A 20,675-nucleotide genomic window follows, 5' to 3' on the forward strand; every position below is an offset into this window, starting at 1 on the left:
TGGAGTGTTCTTTATATAGAAAGATAAATAAAAAAAAAGTTGTAGGAATTGTGAAAAAAATATGAAAGACGACTGTGATCACAGCTGACGGTAGGTTCTATGGAGCGACAACGAAAGTGCAAAAAAAAAAAAAAAAAAAGTGTGAGACACAGAGAATGGGCCAAATCAGATATGCTCACTAACAAGGCTGGGGGTTTGAGACGTTCCTGGATGTCTCAAAGGAGGAAGAGGAGAACAGGAGGCAAACTCGCCCCCCTCATGGTGCGACATCACAGGGTACTGCTTTTTTCCCCCTAACTACCTCCCCCCCTCCAGGTCTGGAAGCAGATATGCAGGAACACAAATGTGGTGAGTGAGGGAGGAGGGGGTGTGCGTTCTGAGATCTTAACCAGCAGGAGGTCTTCATTTAAACTCTCAACCTCTTCCCTTCACACTACATTACTGCTCATATGGGTGAGGGAGATAATAAGACTGGTGGAGTCAGACCTGGGCAAAGAGGCACTGCAGTAATTTCAGAGAAATAATTTAAATTTAGCATTACTTGGCAAGTCACTTAACCCTTTACTGTCACTAATTAAGTAAGAAATTCTTAAAGGAAAAATGATATATACTACAAAAACATCAAGTAAGTGAAACAGCAGATTTCATTTTGACCCGTATAGTAAGAATAGTTGAAAAAAAGTTGAAAATGTAAATACATGAATGAAACTGTAAATGTAATATTACAGCTCCTGCTCACCCTTCGATGTTATAAAGTTCAAAAGATCCAAACCAACGAGATAATTTCCTGATAGAGAAGCTAGAAATAATAACATAACAAATAATTACACAATATATAAAATATACTATTAAAATGCATGAAAATGTTCTGAAATATTCTTAAATTAGTATGTCTACTTTTGATTTATATATATTTCTGTGTGTGTGTGTGTGTGTGTGTATATATATATATATATATATTAAATAAAATTTTAAAACTTAAGCTAGTCAAGCAAGTGTTAAAAACAGTGAAAAGTTAACAAGTGATGACCAGTCTCAAAACCTAATATAAACACTCAGACATTCATTTAACACGTACATCCATTAACCCTGAAATCTTGATGTTGATTAAAAGCTCATGTTATGATCCATGCACAAGCAAAATATTTTCTGCTGCTCAAGCTTACAGAACAGCCAAAAAGTCATTTCATGATTTATTTACAATACATGAAATACAGAGAAACGTCAAAAAAAAAAAAAAAAAAAAAATTCACCAGTGTGCATCACACACAATTATTTTTCCAGCATGGGTAATGCACCGTTATACAGTAAATGTGTGCTGCGCATTTGGAGATTAACAGACACACTGAAGCTACGTACTGCCCATCTATTTGTGCCCTGTGTTTGTGAGCCAGCACCCTGTAAGTTATTCATGATTTTGGGGATTTTCTGGGGCAAATACAATCTAAAGCTCTTGAACAGAAAACAGAGCACTGGAAAAACAACAGTCTGTTCTGAACGTGGGATACGAGGAGGGAAAAAAATCACATTTGAAGACAAAGTGAAGAATGAGTTCACGTATTTGGATGAGAAAAGGCGATGAAACGCAAATCAAACAATATGAAGAAAAGAAAGAGAGAGAGAGAGGCTGGGGGAAGAGGCAGAGCGATAGTATAGATGATAGGAGGGGGGCTAGAAAGAGAGAAAGAGATAGAGAGAGCGAGGGAGGGAGGAATTTCCCTCAGGGGCAATGTGTTTGTGCTCTCTCTCTCTCCCTCTCTCTCTCTGTCTGTTGTTCATTCACTCATACACACACTCCATCCACACGTACTTGACAGACACACGCAGCATGTAGACATACTTTCTAATCCATTCACCTTCCTTGCTCACACACTCACAGTTTCTTCTTACAACCTTGAGATTTATTTTCACCCTTTCCCTGCCTAGAGAGTCTGGAGAAGAATCTACGCCACTTCAACTTTAAAACTGCCGTTACAGAGAACAAGAGAGAAGGAAAGAGACAGAACAAGATAAAAAAAAAAAAAGAGGCTGGAGATGCACTGAAGGGCTCAGAAGGAATAGAGAAGAATGAAAGTCCATGAAAACATCAGAACGAAGCATTCAGACACACTTCAAGAGAGAAGCTGACTGAAGAAGAGAAGGTTCAGGTAAGCTCTCATCCTGTTCTATCACTGTTTTCCTTCCTAGTTTCATTTCCCTGTGTTTGGTCCGAGAAACTCTATAGACTGAACCTTACCTGTGTTCCTCAGCAATGCTTCAATTTAAACCAGAACTTTGGACTGTGCTTAAGATAGAATTAAAGAAATCCCATGCCTACAGAATGTCTGAAGTAAAATGTACTTTAAAAAAGTGAATTTACTTCTTTAGTAGTCTTTATAGCAGAACTGTAGCAACATCTTCCTACAGACTTGATGTTTGCTATTGTTCTTAGAAGCAGTACTGTAACTTACAGCTGTTCTGAGTCCAATATCTCTAGGATCTCATATCTCTTGAAAACCAGGTACTAGTAAGTTCTAAATAAAATCAGACGTTTATTCTTTTGGATTTTTCCATTAAAGTCATAAATTAGTTCGTAATTTCTCAAATTTTTGATGATTTTATTTACTTTCCACATGATTGATGCAGGTGTTACATATACTGTACACACACCTGTGTTTATTTTGTCTTTCACTAAAGTAGTAAGTAAATGCTTGTGAAATTACCAAATGTCTCTGGATGCAAATCACTTGATAAAGTGAAAACGATGTGATATGAATGCAAAAGCTGTTTGTGTACTCAAAAGTCAGAATATTCACTCAATACAATGACACACTGTTTAATTAAGTAATACATGGATTATATTTCAAGTTCATTTTCAGATTAGATATATTCTTTTGTGTATGTTTGTGTATGAATCTTTTTTCAAGAATGTTAACAGGGCTAATATGTTGTGTGCTTCACACATCAAATCATACTAAATGTAGCTTGTGACTTTACACTCAATACATTGATGTTCATCAAATACTGATTTATAATGAAAAGGGAAAATCTGACAGGCACTCAAAATGTAACAATAAAACTCTCTGAAATGTATTCACCTCACAGACACTGACATGATACTGAATATTCACTGATTGATCCAAAAATTCATTGTCTTAACCCCATCTCTAACCATAACCCAGCATTAAAATCAGACAGATAATATGGATGTTGTTCAAGCCTTAGGTCTAACCTAAAACCTAAAATCTGATTGGTTGAAAATAACGTTGTGCTAGAACCAACAAGGTTGTTGATCCAGAAACATGTCCTACTTGGTGAAATCACAGTAAGCTGCTTTCTTTTACATGAACATATTTGATTAAGATGTTCACAGCAATATGTTGACAAAGGAATGCCAAAAAACAGATGGATCTGGATATAGTGAGCTATTCTCCTGACGCTGACTCTGAGATTAGACGAATTTCTGTCATCTCTGAGCTAGCAGGACTTCATAGGGGCATAAAATGTTGGAGCATTAGTGATAGCGAAAGATGTGAATAATAGATATCATATTTTATGAACGCAGAACTGCTGTACTAAGTGCAATGAACCATTCATAAAGATAGAGAGAGATGAGAGGAAAAGAGTTGCCTATATATCTCTGTTCAAAAGTTTTCAGAACAAGATCAAACAGGTTCACTCCACACACAGCAGTACATCAGTATTATTACCTGAAACAAAAGACTCTGTGTCTGATGTGGGTGGACTGCTTTTATCATAACAGGTACCTCAAGAATATGGAATATAAATCCACATTATTTTTAAAAAACTAAAAAATATAAAAATATGGCTGAATGAGGCTGAATGTAGTTCATTACTGTTCAATAGTCAGTTTAACATCAACATAATGCTTACACTAGTTCAAATTCAGCCCCATTTATGCATTAAAAACAGATTATTAAATTACGTGCACAATACACAGGCAATAGAGGACAACATATCCTGAACATCTGCCATAAGCAGAAAAGAAATAAAAAACAGAATAAAGCAGAAATCAAGTATTAAATGGACCGTACTGTTGTGTACTGTAGTCGATGCCATATTTAATTTGACGCGAATAAAAAAGAACCTGTGAGACTTAAAAATAAATCCCATTAAATAACTTGTACTGTCTTAATGTCCCGTATAATTTGAAGCACACAATTTAGCAACACCTATTCTATTGTGACCTATTGTCCTTTTATACTTCTCTAACAGCCTAGTTTTAATAAGATTTTATATATAAATATATTCATCTGTTACGTATATACACTTAGTTAAAAGATCGGAGATAATCTATAGAATAAGCTTACACACAGTGGTTATTTGACTTAGTTCATGGATAACTTTTTTAACGATTGTTGGTCATTTATCTGTCAGTGACTCACTTACTCAGACATTATGCTATCGTAGCTCACACAGAAACCATGTAGTAAACCAAAACAAACACACCCACACACCGGGAATATATAGTTGAAAGGGCCAAGTCGAAACTGGACAGCTTGGAAACCCCATTGATTGACAGATGGTCAAATATGGTGTGGGTTTTCCCTATTTAAACAGAAAGATGGACACCATGTACATGTTAAATTAATCAACTTGTAATAGAAAGTCATATTAACAGTTTTTAATAAACTGAACTCTAGAATCATTAGCATGGAATATGAAGAGAAAGTGACATGTCTCTATTCCGTCACCTGATTTGACTGTGGGAACCTGTTGTAAGTCCGCCTAGCATTTTTTGGTTTGTGTCTCCTTTTTTCATCTGACTTCAAGCACTAGTTTGTATCTGAGACCCCCTGATACGCATTTACTGTTCAAACTCATCTTATGATAAAGTGAGCGACCTCAGGCAGGCCATACGGATAAGAGTGAAGGTTACGCTGTGGCACAGAGGTCATTATGTACGTCACAGGGACTGTACTCCAGACAAAACCGCTCTGTTCTCTGAAAAAAAAATCCTTATAAAGTCATGAAAACAAACCAGCTGATCCTTTTAATATTAGATTGGCGTATCCTTGGATAAGCAGACAGGGATTTGTGTGTGTGTATGTTTATATGTATGTGAGTGTGTGTGCTTGTGAGCTGTCTTCTTGGGTTTGTTTCATAGGTCATTATTGCTGACAGTTTTAGTCCATTAGGAAGACAGGCTACTGCTCTTCTGCTGACCACCCTTCATGCAACGCTCTCCCATGCAGCCTCACAGAGCCGAACCACAACACAAGAAATAGAACAGGGAAAAATGAAACCACATAACACAGCAAAACACGAAGCAACATAGTCCCAAGAACATCCCAGAGGAAAATGTTATTGCTCAGAGGTTGCTCTTTCATAGCTCAGGAGATGTACATTTATGCTTCATTTAGTTATGAGTTCAGTTATGCTTCATTTGAATATCAGCTTTGATATTTTGTGTTGAACTTTAATGCAAATAACTGAGACAATTATTTACTTAGAGACAGCGCAAGCGCAGCAGAAAAAGATACATGTCCCAGATGAGCAGTCAGTACAGCATTGCTATAGGCCTAGACAACAGTCATTATTCAGAATTATTTTGCCTCTGAATGGTACTGAACAGGTACTGAACAGGAGAGCAGCATAACTTTGGGTTAAACTGATTTAGGTCAGTAGTTCCACAAGTTGGAAATCAGCTTTCTTAACACAAAATAAGCATGTAAACTTGACTCAAATATCTTGTGTAGTGGAAACCTAACTAAATTGTTAATTCAACTAAATTCCCAATAAAATTAGACATGTCAAATAACTTGAAGAAATCTCAGGTTAACTACTAGCTAGAAACAGTTAACGTGTTAGCATTGTAAATGTAACTCTTTTTTTGCATGTTGCATGTATTAATCACTTTTTTAATTGCCAATGTGTGAGCTGCCTATAACGAAACTTTAAAAAAAACGAGACCTTCCCTGACTTCCAAGGTTGTCTATGAAAGCCCGTAGACTGATTTTTGATTTTTTGGATGTGACGTTTACACGCTCCTGAGAATCTCTCTTCCGTTCAATGACACATGAAACAAATGCTTATACAATGTTCAGGATAACGCCAAAAGAGCCATTCTGTATTGTAATATCAATGTGTCATGCAAAGAAAAGAGATTAATTCAAACTATAGCCTCACATAGCTAGATATATATAGTCTATAGTCTGAAATATACTTTATAATCAAACTATCATAACAGTGTAATTTTAATTACCATGATGCCGGTGAATTGCAGAGCTCGAACAAACATGTCCACATCGCTATGATCAGATGCTTTCTAAACTGCTGTTTTCTCACTACTGTCGTTTTGTTGTGTGTTTTTGTTGTTGAGAGGAAAGGGTGCAGTACATATTATCATATTAATCTAAACTCTCAGCAGCATGGACTGCGTCAGGATGTTCACTGCGAAGGTATTTCCAACTTCTTTTTACTTCTAAGTGAAGAACAAAAAATAACTGAGTATGTTGGGGCATTGAATCACGTTCAGTTTCTTTCTTCTTGTACGTTACGTGTGCATGAGGACGAGCACAAGCAATAAGCAAAAAATCGATCCATCCATCATAAAAGTAATACATAAGTCACCAGGGGGTTAATAAAGGCCTTCTGAAATAAACCGATGGGTTTTTGTAAGAAAATAGGAAATAGATAGATTATTTCCCCTGTAGTGAAAGGCAAACACAAGTCACTTGACATGAACTACTAACCCGATCTCTGCCCCCTGTGGCTCAGTCCAAATGCTAATCATTGAATTATTTGCTTGTCATACCAAATTGGAAAATTACAGTTTGATAGCTGAAAGGCTGTTGGCCCACTGCAATGTTTTTATAAAATATCCATATTTAAAACTTTATTAACTATAATAACTAGCTTCCGGCAGACAGCTGTACCCATCATTTTGTGGCGGAAGAATAGCCTCTGACCCAACGCATGACATAATTATGAACGTGGAAGCACAGAGGATAGAGCAAAACTAAACACTTTCTGAATGAATTAAAAGTCTAAAATTATAATTTTTAAAGAGAAATGTCAGAGGATTTTGATATAAAAGAAGAGGAGCTTGAGCTTGTTCCCCAGCCCTATTTGTTTGAACCACGAGAGGCGTCTAAGCTTACACTACTCCTACATCCTGCGTCATATATCACAGCAGGGGGTTACTCATTTGGCGCAAGTCGATTTGCGCAGTATGTTTACGGTTGTCCACCGGAGGCTAGTTATTTGAATTTATAATGTTTTAAATATGGATCATTTTCTTACAAAAACGCATCGCTTCGCTTCAGAAGGCCTTTATTAACCCCCTGGAGACACATGGATTATTTTTTATAATGGATGGATGATTTTTTTTGGGCTTCAAAATTTGGCCCCCACCCCCTTCACTATCAAGCTTAGAAGAGCCAGGATATTTTTAAATATATCTCCGATTGTGGTCATCTGAAAGAAGATACACTTAGGATGGCTTGAGGTTGAGTAAATCATGGGATAATTTTCATTTTTGGGTGAACTATCCCTTTAACCTAAGCATCACTGTTCAGCACAGCAATAACCTCAATGAGAGCCACACAATCCTATGAAACAGTAGTTTATCGTCTCATGTCCTACAAAAATAAAATCATCAAAAGCAATAAAGCTTATTTAATTTGTACTTTGTGATGTTTTTTCACTTTGTAACAGAATTTGCAAAAGTAACAAGTTCAGAGACATACATAACTGTTCTTCAATAAACATTTCTTGTAAAGTAAAATGCATTTTTTTAAGGAAAAAAAGTGCTACAATACTGTATATTGTAACACTGAATTGCAATTATTACATAAATCATAATACTTAAAAAAAAAAAAAAAGCCAAATATACTGAAACGGCAAGAAAAAATTGTTATAACATGGAGGTCTGTGGCAGTTCCCAGCCCTAATTTACTTGTCTGATTCAGTTCCATGCAAAGATATCCTCTGTTTCAGTTAATGCAAAAAAATATTCACATACACTCTTAAAATTAAAGGTCTTTTATTGGCATCATGGATGGTTCCATGAAAAACCTTTAACATCCAACCTTTCCATTCCACAAAAGGTTTTTTTTTTTTTTTTTGATTTCGAACTGTACACTCAAAGTTTATTTGGGGAACTAACAATGGTTGTTCTTTGGCATCACGTGCAAACCCTCTTTTGTAACCTTTTTAAGAGTGTAGTCCCACCACGAATAGAATGATATGGTGGTATAGCTCAGATAACAGTCTTAGAAAACTTTGATGATGATAAATATTTTAGTTCATATTGACATCTCTTTGTGCAGTATGTGACATCTGAGTAACATCTGAGTGCACTGTATGTGTCATTGTTGAGATCTCTTTTAAAACTTTAGAGAAGACATGTGAGATTACTAGAGTCTTTTGTCAGGAGGAAAAAGAGAGAACCAGTAGATGTCTTCATTCCCATTCCATTTAATCTCATCACTGTGTAGAAGAAATAACTGAGGCATCAAATATATTTCATTGCAAAACATATCTGAAAAACAAATTCGACTGCATCTTTGAGCACACTTTAGTGTATCCTGATATAGAATTATGCATTAGATCACCCCCTCACACCACAACATAGTGGAGGTCTCTACTCCTGTACGTATGTATGAAAAACCAACACACTGCAAAACAAGAAAAATATCATCTTATTCTACATTTCATTCCCAAAAGTCACACAAAGTACAGAACAGCCTGGCATAACACAGCAGGGCCTGAAGGGACCCCCTTCTTGTCCATACACACACAAATCATACCACTGTGTTCCCTCACAATATAGAAGAAAAACAGCAGCCAGTGATGCAGAAATCTCCATGCACAACACATCCATTCACTGCAAGCATATCCATAAGTGAAGGATATAGCTGTGCGCTTAAGGCCCTTTCAGCATGTAAGCAGTTAAAGAATTACAAAGATGTTTTTCACTGTTCTTTGAATGTGAGAGGATTTAAGGATGAATCAAAAGCAGCAACCTGGCGTGGAAACGCGAGCACAAGAAAGGACAAAGAGCAGAACAAAGACGTTACTTCTGAGATTTCAGAGCGGCTGAAAGACGGCAAACTAGCACGCAGACGCACAACCACCTGCTCTGAGACTGACAGTTCCATTCATCTGGCCTCTAAACAACTTTTTCCTTTCCAGGGATTAATTGCCAATTGCAAAGACAAATCTGGAAAAACACTTTTTTTGGCACAAGTTCATTCTCACCCTCTTGCTGTTTGTTTTGTAGAAACACTCTCTATCCGTCTGCCCATTTTGGGATTTGTCAGGCAAATGGAATAAAACTAACGAGACTGTGAGAACCACCCCTAGTTACTGCATACACCTCACAGCTAACATGACGTAGCTGGTTAATACATTTTATACCTACTGTAAAAAGTTATACTCCCATAAAGTCACCATGAAATCACAATTGACAATTTGTATTTTTTATGGAATTTTGCTGTGTTTGTTATAAATGCCTTTAATCTGAATAACTTCCCCTCCCTCTTGCAACGAAATCTCGTCTTCTCTCATGACTTTTACTGGTGCGAGGGCAGTAAATCCTATCACAGCAATAGCAAACCACAATCGTGAAATTCTCCAATCAATTCCTGATAGACAAAATCAAGTTCTGCCCCACGTTTTTTCTTGTTCAAGAAGCCGTTTCACTCAGATATATGTCACAATAAGGAAGGAAAGACCATCACAACTTCAGTTTCATTTTGACTTTAAAGGGTTAGTTCACCCAAAAAACAAAATTCTGTCATTAATTACTCACCCTCGTGTCGTTCTACACCTGTAAAACCTTTGTTCATCTTCAGAACACAAATTAAGATATTTTTGATAAAATCCGATGGCAGAAAGGTACTAAAACATATTTAAAACAGTTCATGTGAGTACTTCTGCTTCTACCTTGATATTATAAAGCGACGAGAATACTTTTTGTGTGCCAAAAAAAACAAAATAATGACTTTTCAACAAGATCTAGTGATGGGTGATTTCAAAACACTGCTTCGAATCTTTTGTTTCGAATCAGTGGTTCGGATCGGGTTTTGAAATCACCCATCACTAGAAATTGTTGAAAAGTCGTTATTTTGTTTTTTTGGTGCACAAAAAGTATTCTCGTAACCTTGTAAAGAATTTACAGTTTCTGAAATTATTGTATTTGTTTACCTCAAAATTTTGTCATTTACAAAAAAGTACAATAAAGCAGTCCATTCAACTTGTGCGCTATATTTTTAAGTCTTCTCTAGTTTTATGTAAGGAACAGGTGGATTATTTGGGATGATCTGCTAAACTTCTTTTGTTTTTCATAGAAGAAAGCAAGTCATCACCTTTGAAATGAACTATCCCTTTTTAAAACTAGAAGATTTTTTTCATTTTAATAAGAATTAGCATATTGCGTTATCTCACTTTATATGATGAACAGAATTAATTTAGGCTTTTAATCACATATAAACATTGATCAGCAAACATAAACAGAAGCTCAATTGTACTTGCTTGACGCATGAGAACAAATCTCATTGGTTCTTGCGGAAGCTCATATGTGCTGCGTAACACATGAGAATGAACCTCATTGGTTCTCACACGTCAAACAAACATGCTTGAGCTTTCATTTACCATAACTGATGTGTGCATTGATGAATGTTTATATGTGAATAAAAGACTAAATTAAATCTGTTCATCATATAAAGCTATTGTGTCTCTTCAGAAAATTTGGACTAAACTACTCAATTCATATGGATTAGTTTTACGATCTCTTTGTGAACTTTTGAAGTGTGAAAGTGGTAGTTGCGCAGCTGTCAATGGAGGGACAGAAATCTCTCAGATTTCATTAAACATATCTTCATTTGTGTTCTGAAGATGAATGTTACGGGTTTGGAATGACATAATAGTGAGTAATTGATGACAGAATTTTCATTTTTGGGTACACTATCCCATTAACTGATGCGTTTAAACTCTTGAAATGATAAGACAATTTCGTATTATTGCATATTTTTGTAGCCTGTATACACTACCCTTCAGAAGCCAAGTCAGCATATAGCTCTGAAAGATACCACAAAACAACCCTGAGTGCTTGTGGTGTGAACCGCTCCGTTGTTTTGACGTGCTGCTCACTTTAAACCGTAGAAACAGTAAAATGGTGCTACTGTTGTCATTATGTCTCGAGGTCTAGGTGGAACCAAGCTGGGGTCCGGAACCAGACCGCGGTCTGCTATTTGAGGATGCTTGCTCTACAACATGAAATCCTATTAAATGTGTCATTTCAGCCCTCACGCCTGGTGTGATCCTGCAGTAGCTGTCAGGTCCACATGCTCAGTTGTGGTGGTTAGTTGTATTGAGCAGAACAGCCCAACCTCCATCTGTCCACCCACCCCTACAGAGAGACAGATTACCGCTGACGTGACCACTGACTCTCAATATTTACCCTTTCCCTCCAAATCTACAGTATTGATATTGCCACACACACACATATGCACACACAGGAAATAGATAGGTTATTTCCCCTGTAGTGAAAGGCAAATACAAGTCACTTGTCATGAACTACTAACCTGATCTCTGCCCCCTGTGGCTCAGTCCAGATTGCTAATCATTGAATTATTTGCTTGTCATACCGAATTGGAAAATTACAGTTTGATAGCTGAAAGGCTGTTGGCTCACAGCAATGATTTTATATATTTTAAATACATGGGCTAATGATAATATATAATTCAGTCAACAGCCATTGAGCTGTCATAATCATACGGCAGAGAGAGAAAAGGAGAGAGAAATAGAGAAACATTTACTGGCTACATACATTCTCATAATCATAGGGGATAGTATTTCTAACCTGGGTTTTTAGAATAGAATTTTTGTGAGTGTGCTTTAAGAATGCAAGTTTACTAACAAGTTGAAAGTTCCTACTTAAGATAAGATCTGTCAAGCACATAAACTCATCATCCTAGTATTGTTTGTAGTATTTAAGCAATTTTTAACTTAAGTTTTCAAAACACAATGGTTTCAATATATATATATATATATATATATATATATATTTCAGGTAACTCTGTGTAATTTATGTTGTCTCTTCAATAATAATAACTCAAAAATAATCTAAAACTGCTATTCTAAACTCATGGCTATAAATTGTTAAATCTCTTCAGGGCTTTTCATGTGATAATATTACTATCCTGGAAAGGTAATCAGGCACGAGTTCCCCAAGTCATTTTGGTAACACTTAACAGTAAGGTTTCATTTGTTAACATTAGTTAACCACATCAGTCAACATGAACTAACAATGAAAAATACTTCTAAAGCATTTATTATTCTTAGTTAATGTTAATTTCAACATTTACTAACACATGATTGAAATCAAAAGTTGTATCTGTTAACATTAGTTAATGAACCTGAACTAATATGAACTAACAGAGAACGGTTGTATTTTTATTAACTAAAGTTAACAAAATGAATAAGTACTGTAACTCATGTATTGCTCATTGTTATGTAATATTAGTTAATCTATTAACTAACCTTAACTAATGGAACCTTATTGTAATGTGTTACCATAATTTCTATAGGTAACACATTACATCTACTCATCTACTGTTCAAAAGTTTGGGGTCGGTAAGATTTGAAGTCTCATATGCTCACCAAGGCTACATTTATTTGAAAAAAGATATAGTAAAAAATAGCAATATTGTGTAAAAATACAATTTAAAATAAATGTTTTTTATTTTTATATAGTAAATTTTAAAATGTAAATTATTCCTGTGATGGCAAAGCAAAATTTTCAGCATCATTACTCCAGTCTTCAGTGTTACACGATCATTCAAAAATCATTCTAATATGCTGATTTGGTGCTTAAGAAACACTTCTTTGTATTATCAATGTTGAAAACGGTTTTTCGTGGAAACCATGATTTTTTAGGATTCTTTGATGAATATAAAGTTCAAAAGAACAGCATTAATCTAAAAACAAAAAACAAAACAAAACAATAATAATGCAAATGTCTTTACTGTCACTTTTGATGCATCCTTGCAGAATACGTTTCAAGAAATGTCTTTCAAAAAACAAAAATTACTATCCCAAACTTCTGGACAGTAGTTTACATTCGCATTCTAGTGGTAGTATCAATCCTCGTGTAAAATTCTGTTATCAACTTACATTTTATCAAGCACATAACTGTTTCGAAACTCACATTTGTGGTACGACCTTGTGCAATTTATGTTGTCTTTTTAAATAATATTACCAGAAATTACTGAACTAATAAACCGAAAACCACTTCTGAAATCCATTAGAAATTTCTGAGAGAACCAAATCTAAAAATGGCAATTCTCAGAGCTTTATACAAACCGAAGAGCACACAATCTATGATTTCTTAACAGCAAAGCCAAACATGACTATAAATGAACATCAAACCAAACTTCATCATCCTGTTTTCAACTTTTGCTCTCTTTACTTTCATCCACATACTGTATCACACATGAGAAGAGTGCTAGTCATGAGTAGCTGGAAAACCTGACCAGACTCAGACACTTTTCCATGCCAATAATGTTGCCATGTTCTCTATGCCAACAACCTCTTTAATTAGAGTGAAGCCCCCCTCATACTTCCCCCTCCCCTCTTCTGGTATCAGACAGATCCCCCACCCCCCCAACCCATATTCAAACCAAACCCATATTCTCCCCTCAAACACACACACACACACACACACACACACACACACACACACACACACACACACACACACACACACACACTCCTCATTATCAATGCGAGGAACATTCAGACCAGAGGGGGCTGTAGAGTGTGTGATTCGATTGACCCAGATCTTCAAGTGCAAATGAGAGCGAGAACGAGGGAGAAGAGGGAGGGATGGAGAGAGATGGAAGTGAGGAAGAGTGAGAGACTGGTGGGGTGTGGGGAGGTTCATGAAGAGACTAATTTGAGGCTTAGTGGGGCGTCCATGTGCTAAAAACTGAGCAGATTTACTGAAGGTCAGTGTCTATTGGACAGATTGAATGAGATCTTTCAGCAGCATCCAAAAGGGACACTTTCTGCACATTTTTCCCTGTTTCTTTCAGTTCGATGACAGAGACAATCGGATCTTCTCAGACGCTGTTTAATCCTCTCATTCATTCCCCATTTGCATTCACTTAGGAGGAAGAGGAGGAAATCTAAGCGAAATCTTAAAAGTCGTTTGGCTTTTCCCTGTAGTAGGGTTGATGAATCTTTGTGCGTGTACGTGTGTGAAAGACAAATCAGCTGTTTCATCATTTGTAACAGATTAATATTTTCATTTTTTACAATACACATCCACATGTTTCACTCACATTTTCTGAAATTATGTTTTTACCAAATGTCTAAAAAACATGCTAAAAATTGGACATCTTATTTTGGACCTTTTCTGTAAACTAACTGAAAAAGGGGTGTTTCTCAGGATTTTTTTTTTCTTCCCTGAGAAAAAGACCTCAGAACTTCAAAAGTGCTATCAAATGTTTATGTAGGGCTCAACTTCTGTACACAAAGGATGACAACAACAAAAATGAAACCATCTGCTTCTGTAACTACAAAGCTGTAAAGATATCTATGTAAATGGTTTAACTATTTATTATATGTAATTTTACTGTAAAATACTGTCATATTTTTGTTTTTTGCATGTAAAAACTATAATTACCATCTAATTTACATTGAATAACAGTGAAAGGACTTTCCATAAGGCCCTGCATGTGTGACATCACATATGATTATATTTTATATAAATAATTTAGTGTCTCCTTTGTTTTTCAGTAATGTACATTATGTTACATTTTCTGTTATTTTAATGTTTATTGAATTATCTTAGTGTTGTGTGTTACCCTGATAATTTTGCACTGCTTTAAAAAGCAGATTTTGGTTATTCAAGTAGATTGGTATATTAATATTAACATAAATGATATACGGTTGTAAAATTGTTGCAAAATACAGGCACCAATTTGTCATTGTTTTTTCTTTTCTTTTTTCTTTTTTTTTTGCTGTGAATTTCTGGCAAACACAGCAGCTGTTTTTTTCTTTGTTTGTTTTTACAATAAATTTAACAGATTTTTTTTTTTCATTATATGGAGGAGTTGTAAGGGGAAAAAATTAATTGAATAACATACACTATACATTTGTTTAGACCGTTGAACTACCAACCTAATCTTTTTTATTATTCTAAGATCTATTTGACTAAGGTAAGATGACGTTTAAAAAAGTGTGGTCTACGTTAATTTCATTCTACACGCTTCAAACCTTCAAAGCTCTCTCTGTAGAGGATAAAGCCTTTGGAGGGAAGATATGATCACTTCTGAAAGCAATGCAGCTTTAGTTTGGTGTTTACAAAAAATATATGTTTTCTAAGACACCAAGGAAAGGTGACTAATGTGCATTGGTCATGCATGAAGCCACTGCCTCTAAACATTCCAGTCAGATCAGGAACTGAGATAAAATGGTAATATATGACAGAAGGCCCTTTGATCTCATTCCCTGCAGGTCCTCTTTTTGTCTTTTACGAGTGGCCAACACTCTCTTAGTCCATGCAAGTACTTAAACGTGTCTGCATGAGTGTGTGCGGTTGTCTTGTATTCACGAGTGAGTCCGTATGCAGGATTACTGCGCTCTGGAAACAGAAGCGAGACTAAGTTTGCATTAAGCTGAGGAGCCTAAATGCAAAAATGTGTAAGAAAATCAACAGAGGTTTATGTGTGTGTGTGTGTGTGTGTGTGTGTGTGCATCACTGGGTTTTCTTTTAGTGTGCAATGGCATTCAGGAAAGAGGATTATATCGCACAGTATGAGGTGACAGTGGAGGGTGTTTATATTAGGGATGCATTTTTTGTTCTCCGCTACAGAGTTTGTCTGTGAGAGAGAAAGGGAGAGACTAGCTTTGTTTGCTTGAGAGTGAATAAACTGAAAGTCTGACTCAATCAGTAGGTCTGTGAGTCCCTGATAAAGATGAAACAGACACACACAGAGACACATTATAGATCCCTATAAGACGGTTTGGGTGTCTATCAGGAGTACTTTCTCCAACACAGTAATTTTTTACGATTTGATGAATTGGTTGCAAATTCAAATGAATTTGCACAACCTCAATTGTACATTAATGTTAAGTTTAGGGGTGGAACTTCATGATGAAGCTTAACCAACAAATCATACTTTTTCGTACGAGTCAGATTGTATGAATACGATCGGGTTGTTTTCTCCTAAGGCAAGGGAGGCAGCAATCATGAAAAAGCCAAGTGTACTGTAAATGCCCTGCAAAAAAATTCTTGAGACAGTCACATGAGAGGAAGCAGTGCCTCCAAGTCACAGTGGCTATCGTGTCAATCTGATAAAGCCTGCATATTATGTTCACAAACAGTCCACAAATCAACATGAATAGATCAAATCTGGTGAAAACAGAATAAACAACTCACCCATCACTTTCACATAATCATTACTCATCACCTTTGGTCACGTCTGAATCAAAATAAACATGAAATATATGTGGTGCTGTTTTAGTGATGCTGATTTAACATCTAAATCCATTCATTCTTTCTCTTTCCAATAACTTATTATCTCTTCTAAACATCCAAAGATAATGGACCCTTTTCACAGAGTTCACAACGTATTTCTGTCTTTAACATTTGTAAAACTTTTTCTCTCTCAGTGTAATTGGTTTAATGTATATTTATACTATCGTTCAATTTCTACATTTTAGTACTAAATGGTAATATCCTTCGCTATTATTACTGACCCCAAATGTTTATTTTTTGAAAAAAGTCAATACTTTTATTCAGCAAGGAAGCATTAAATTGATCAAAAGTGACATTAAATTCATTTATAACGTTACAAAGGAAATACTTGTTCTTTTAAACTTTCTATTCATCAAAGGTTCCTGGAAAAAAATCAGGGTTTCCACAAACATATTAAGCAGCACAAATGTTTTTAACATTGATAATAAGAAATCTGTCTTGAGCACCATATTATCATGAATGGTGAAGAATGATTTCTGAAGGACCATGTGACACTGAAGACTGGAGTAATGGCTGATGAAAAACTCATCTTTGCCATCACAAAAATAAATTACATTTTAAAATATATTAAAATAGAGAATTTTAAATGTTAGTAATATTTCACAATATTACTGTTTTTACTGTATTTATCAAATGAATTCAGTGGTGAGCATTTCTTTGTGAGAAAGATCCATGTTGGCAGTCACTTAACACAAGAACTAATATCACGTAAGTCAAAACAGACACACAGCTTCCCACTTTGTTTCTGAAAAACAAATACCCTATGGCTTACTGTCAATACGTACAACAGAATATATCACTACAGATGGCAATACTGAAAATCCCTTGGTTAATGTATTCTTTTCTTATGTTATTTGACTAAATTTGTCACCACCAACAGATAACGTAACCTGAGGAACAGGAGCAGCACATTCTGAGGATTAAAGCTGCGAGATGGGGGAATAAAGTGAGAGACATTAGACAGACACTCAGACCCGTAATGGTAGAGTTGATGAGGCTTAGCAGCAATGATGACGCTGACGCTGGAGCAGGAGAGGCAAGACCACAGGGCTCGACACTTACTCCCAACTGTGTAATTATACAGCGTACAGAGCAACACCACAGCTCGTTTACAAAGGCTGACTGCTCATAACTAGATGAGAAGCAAATTAATAACCCGTGACTCTGGCAGCAGCAGGGTACAATAACATCACAACTGTGAGGTCTCTAAACATGGCAGTTAAGTCATTTTAAAGGAGCATAGAGGTCAGAAATAAGGTGGCCAATGATTGTCCTGATCAGCCACTGTTATCGTATCCTTTTAGTCATTTTAACTTGTTTTCAAAAAAGTTGTTTTTGTCATTGCTTACTCATCCTCATTCATTCCAGACCTGCATGACTTTCTTTTTCCTTTGAACACATGGAGTTTAACAGAATGTCTGAGCTCATATCTTCCATTTAATGAAAGTGGATGGGGACCAGGGGACGTCGAAGACCAAAAGGACAAAAACAGCACCATAAAAGGACCATAAAAAAAGTCTATATAATTTGCACACTATATTCCAAATCTTTTGAAGCCATGTGATAGCTTTGTGTGAGGAAGAGTGAAATCTTTCTTGACAGCCGTGGTCACTATTCACTTTCATTGTATGGAAAAGAGCAGATCTGATGTTCTGCCATAAATAACCACTTTTTAATTATGGTTAGATATGAGGGTGAGTAAATCATGACAGAATTGTATTCCTTTTTGATCATTTTAAGAGATATTTAAGAATTTTGAAGAATTTTCATGATAAATTGTCTCAGTGGAACCTGTACAAAAAAAAAAAAAAAATGTAACCATTGCATCAGTTTTCATGCACTCAGATGACAAACAACTGCTTTGTTCCATCAGAAGAATAAAACGTTATATCTAATATGTGATGTGAGATTTGCAATCACTGAAATACAGTTAATGAGGCACTCTTATACTTCTAAACTTTGGAACTAACAAATATTTCTTATTAGATCATCAGAATCATTCTCAAGGATATTAACCTTTCTATCTTTTACATTCTTGCTTATTGCAGAAATTTAAAATTTTATTTTTTTTGTTATAAAGAACTGGGCTTCTGTGACTCATACAGCTTAATTGGAATGACTGAGTTCTAATAGTGACCACTAGAGGGCAACGGTGAGACTGCAGTGGGATTGGGATGAGTAAATTTGCACAGAGAGATTTCTGAGGCACTATTGTTCATGAATATTTAATGTGTTTCTTCTCTCTGTGTTTTAATAATTCTGTTAATTAAATCACACTGAGGAAGTACACTTCTGCCCTGCTGTTGTTGTTTTTTAACATATGTTTTACATTTATCATGTAACTAACTCAAATTTGCCTCACAATGAATTGCTTTTAGGATTTTCGACGTGTGATTATTGTTATGAATAATTAATACTTTCCTGTGGGTCTTCTCTGAAAAATAAGTAATTACCGTGCACTTTCTTTTTCAGAAATTAACTTGACGAAACTGTGCAAATCAACAGCTGCTGTGTGTGTTCGTTTGTGTGCCGCCCTTGACCTGACTGGACTGACGCCATGCTGTGGACGCTCCTCCTGGCTTTGATCCTACTGCTGTTGCTCCAGGCACAGCTGCTTGTTTGTCTACATGAACTCCGAGCCTCTTTGACCTCAGTGACATCAGCGACCCCTTCTGGAACTTCCAATGCCTCGACTTTGCAACGTCTGCCAGGAGCAATCATCATCGGTGTGCGCAAGGGAGGCACCAGGGCCCTGCTGGAGATGCTCAACCTCCATCCAGATGTGGAAGTAGCCAAGACCGAGATCCACTACTTTAATCTGGATGAAAACTTTCGGAAGGGTCTGGACTGGTACCGTGCCCAGATGCCCATGACCCTCCCTGGGCAGCTGACAGTGGAAAAGACCCCTGGCTACTTCACAGCACCACCGGCCCCAAGGAGGATATGGGCCACAAATCCAGCGGTGAAACTGCTGCTGATCGTTCGTGACCCTGCAGAGAGACTCGTGTCAGACTATACACAAGTTCTCCACAACCGAATTCAGCAGAACAAGCCATACCAGCCACTCGAAGAGATGCTACTATCACAAGGACACATCAACACCAAATACAAGGCCCTTCAGAGGAGTTTTTACTACCAGCACCTGGCCAGATGGTTGGAGCTTTTTCCCAGGGAGCAGATCCATATTGTGGATGGAGAAGCACTGATTCAGAATCCGTTCCCTGAGCTGCAGAAGGCAGAGAAGTTTTTGGAACTTCCACCTCGGATAAAGCCGGACAATTTCTACTTTAACGTCACTAAGGGCTTTTACTGTATGCTGTCTGCGGGACACGACAAGTGCCTGGATGAGTCTAAAGGAAGACCACATGCACCCCTTAGCAATGAGGCTTTCCAGAAGCTTTGCCGCTACCTGCGAGTACCCAATCAAATCTTTTTCAAAATGGTGGGACAGAGGTTTGACTGGTGCTAAATGATTGACAGCTCTCACAGAGACTGAGAATTGTTTTCAAATTACTATTGGCAACCCACTTTTGTGAAAATGTTTTAATGTTGTCAAAGGAATATGGTTAAAAATGCCAGGCTAACCAGTTCGCAAGAGGGCTAAGCAGGGAGGCGAGCACCAAAACCTGTTCTGGACACTAATACACCCACAGTTTCTGTGGAAAATAGAATCAGCAGGACTTCATGTGCTTTAAAAAAACTCCTTGGATCACTTTTAACTTCAAAAGTCTCAGTTCAAACAGACTATCGATACAGAAATGAGGCTGAAAACAATGGCAACGCCTAGTTATTGAAAAGACTGAACTTGAAAACTCTGTTTTCTCTAATAAAAAATAAAGAAAGAATGTGGATAGACATCAAGAATTGCATATAATAAGAAAAATAAAAAACTAAAATGTTACTTCCAGTGGTACTTGAAGCATTTATCAAAAATACTGCTTTGTCAGCTGTAAAATTGTAATCATTTAATTCTCATGTTTAATATACTAATTTGTACTTGAATATTTTATTTACTTTTTTTTTTAATAGAAATGTCTATTTTTAAATCAATTGGTTCTTTAAATTCAGATATTTCATAATGTCATAAGTTAATGCACTACAAAATTCTGTTTTCTATTCAATAAATACATGTACATAAAACATCTCACATCTATTAATCTAAAACTAACAATATTTTACACAC

At 36.3% G+C, this 20,675-nt stretch overlaps 1 protein-coding gene across 1 annotated transcript; it reads left to right on the plus strand.

Annotated features, from left to right (window-relative positions):
* The first annotated feature begins 1,520 nt into the window (after positions 1 to 1,520).
* Positions 1,521 to 20,393, plus strand: hs3st1l2 (heparan sulfate (glucosamine) 3-O-sulfotransferase 1-like 2). The gene is made up of 2 exons (XM_051895600.1): positions 1,521 to 2,147; positions 18,965 to 20,393. Exon 2 carries the CDS (start codon positions 19,050 to 19,052, stop codon positions 19,959 to 19,961), a length of 912 nt encoding a protein of 303 aa, XP_051751560.1. The 5' UTR covers positions 1,521 to 2,147; positions 18,965 to 19,049; the 3' UTR covers positions 19,962 to 20,393.
* The last annotated feature ends 282 nt before the right edge of the window (positions 20,394 to 20,675 follow it).

The sequence above is a fragment of the Ctenopharyngodon idella genome, chromosome 5, assembly GCF_019924925.1.
Source record: "Ctenopharyngodon idella isolate HZGC_01 chromosome 5, HZGC01, whole genome shotgun sequence".
Classification (NCBI taxonomy): domain Eukaryota; kingdom Metazoa; phylum Chordata; class Actinopteri; order Cypriniformes; family Xenocyprididae; genus Ctenopharyngodon; species Ctenopharyngodon idella.

Bases quoted from the DNA above. Each gene is read 5' to 3' on its own strand.
- hs3st1l2 (XM_051895600.1), top strand. From the start codon at position 19,050: ATGCTGTGGACGCTCCTCCTGGCTTTGATCCTACTGCTGTTGCTCCAG.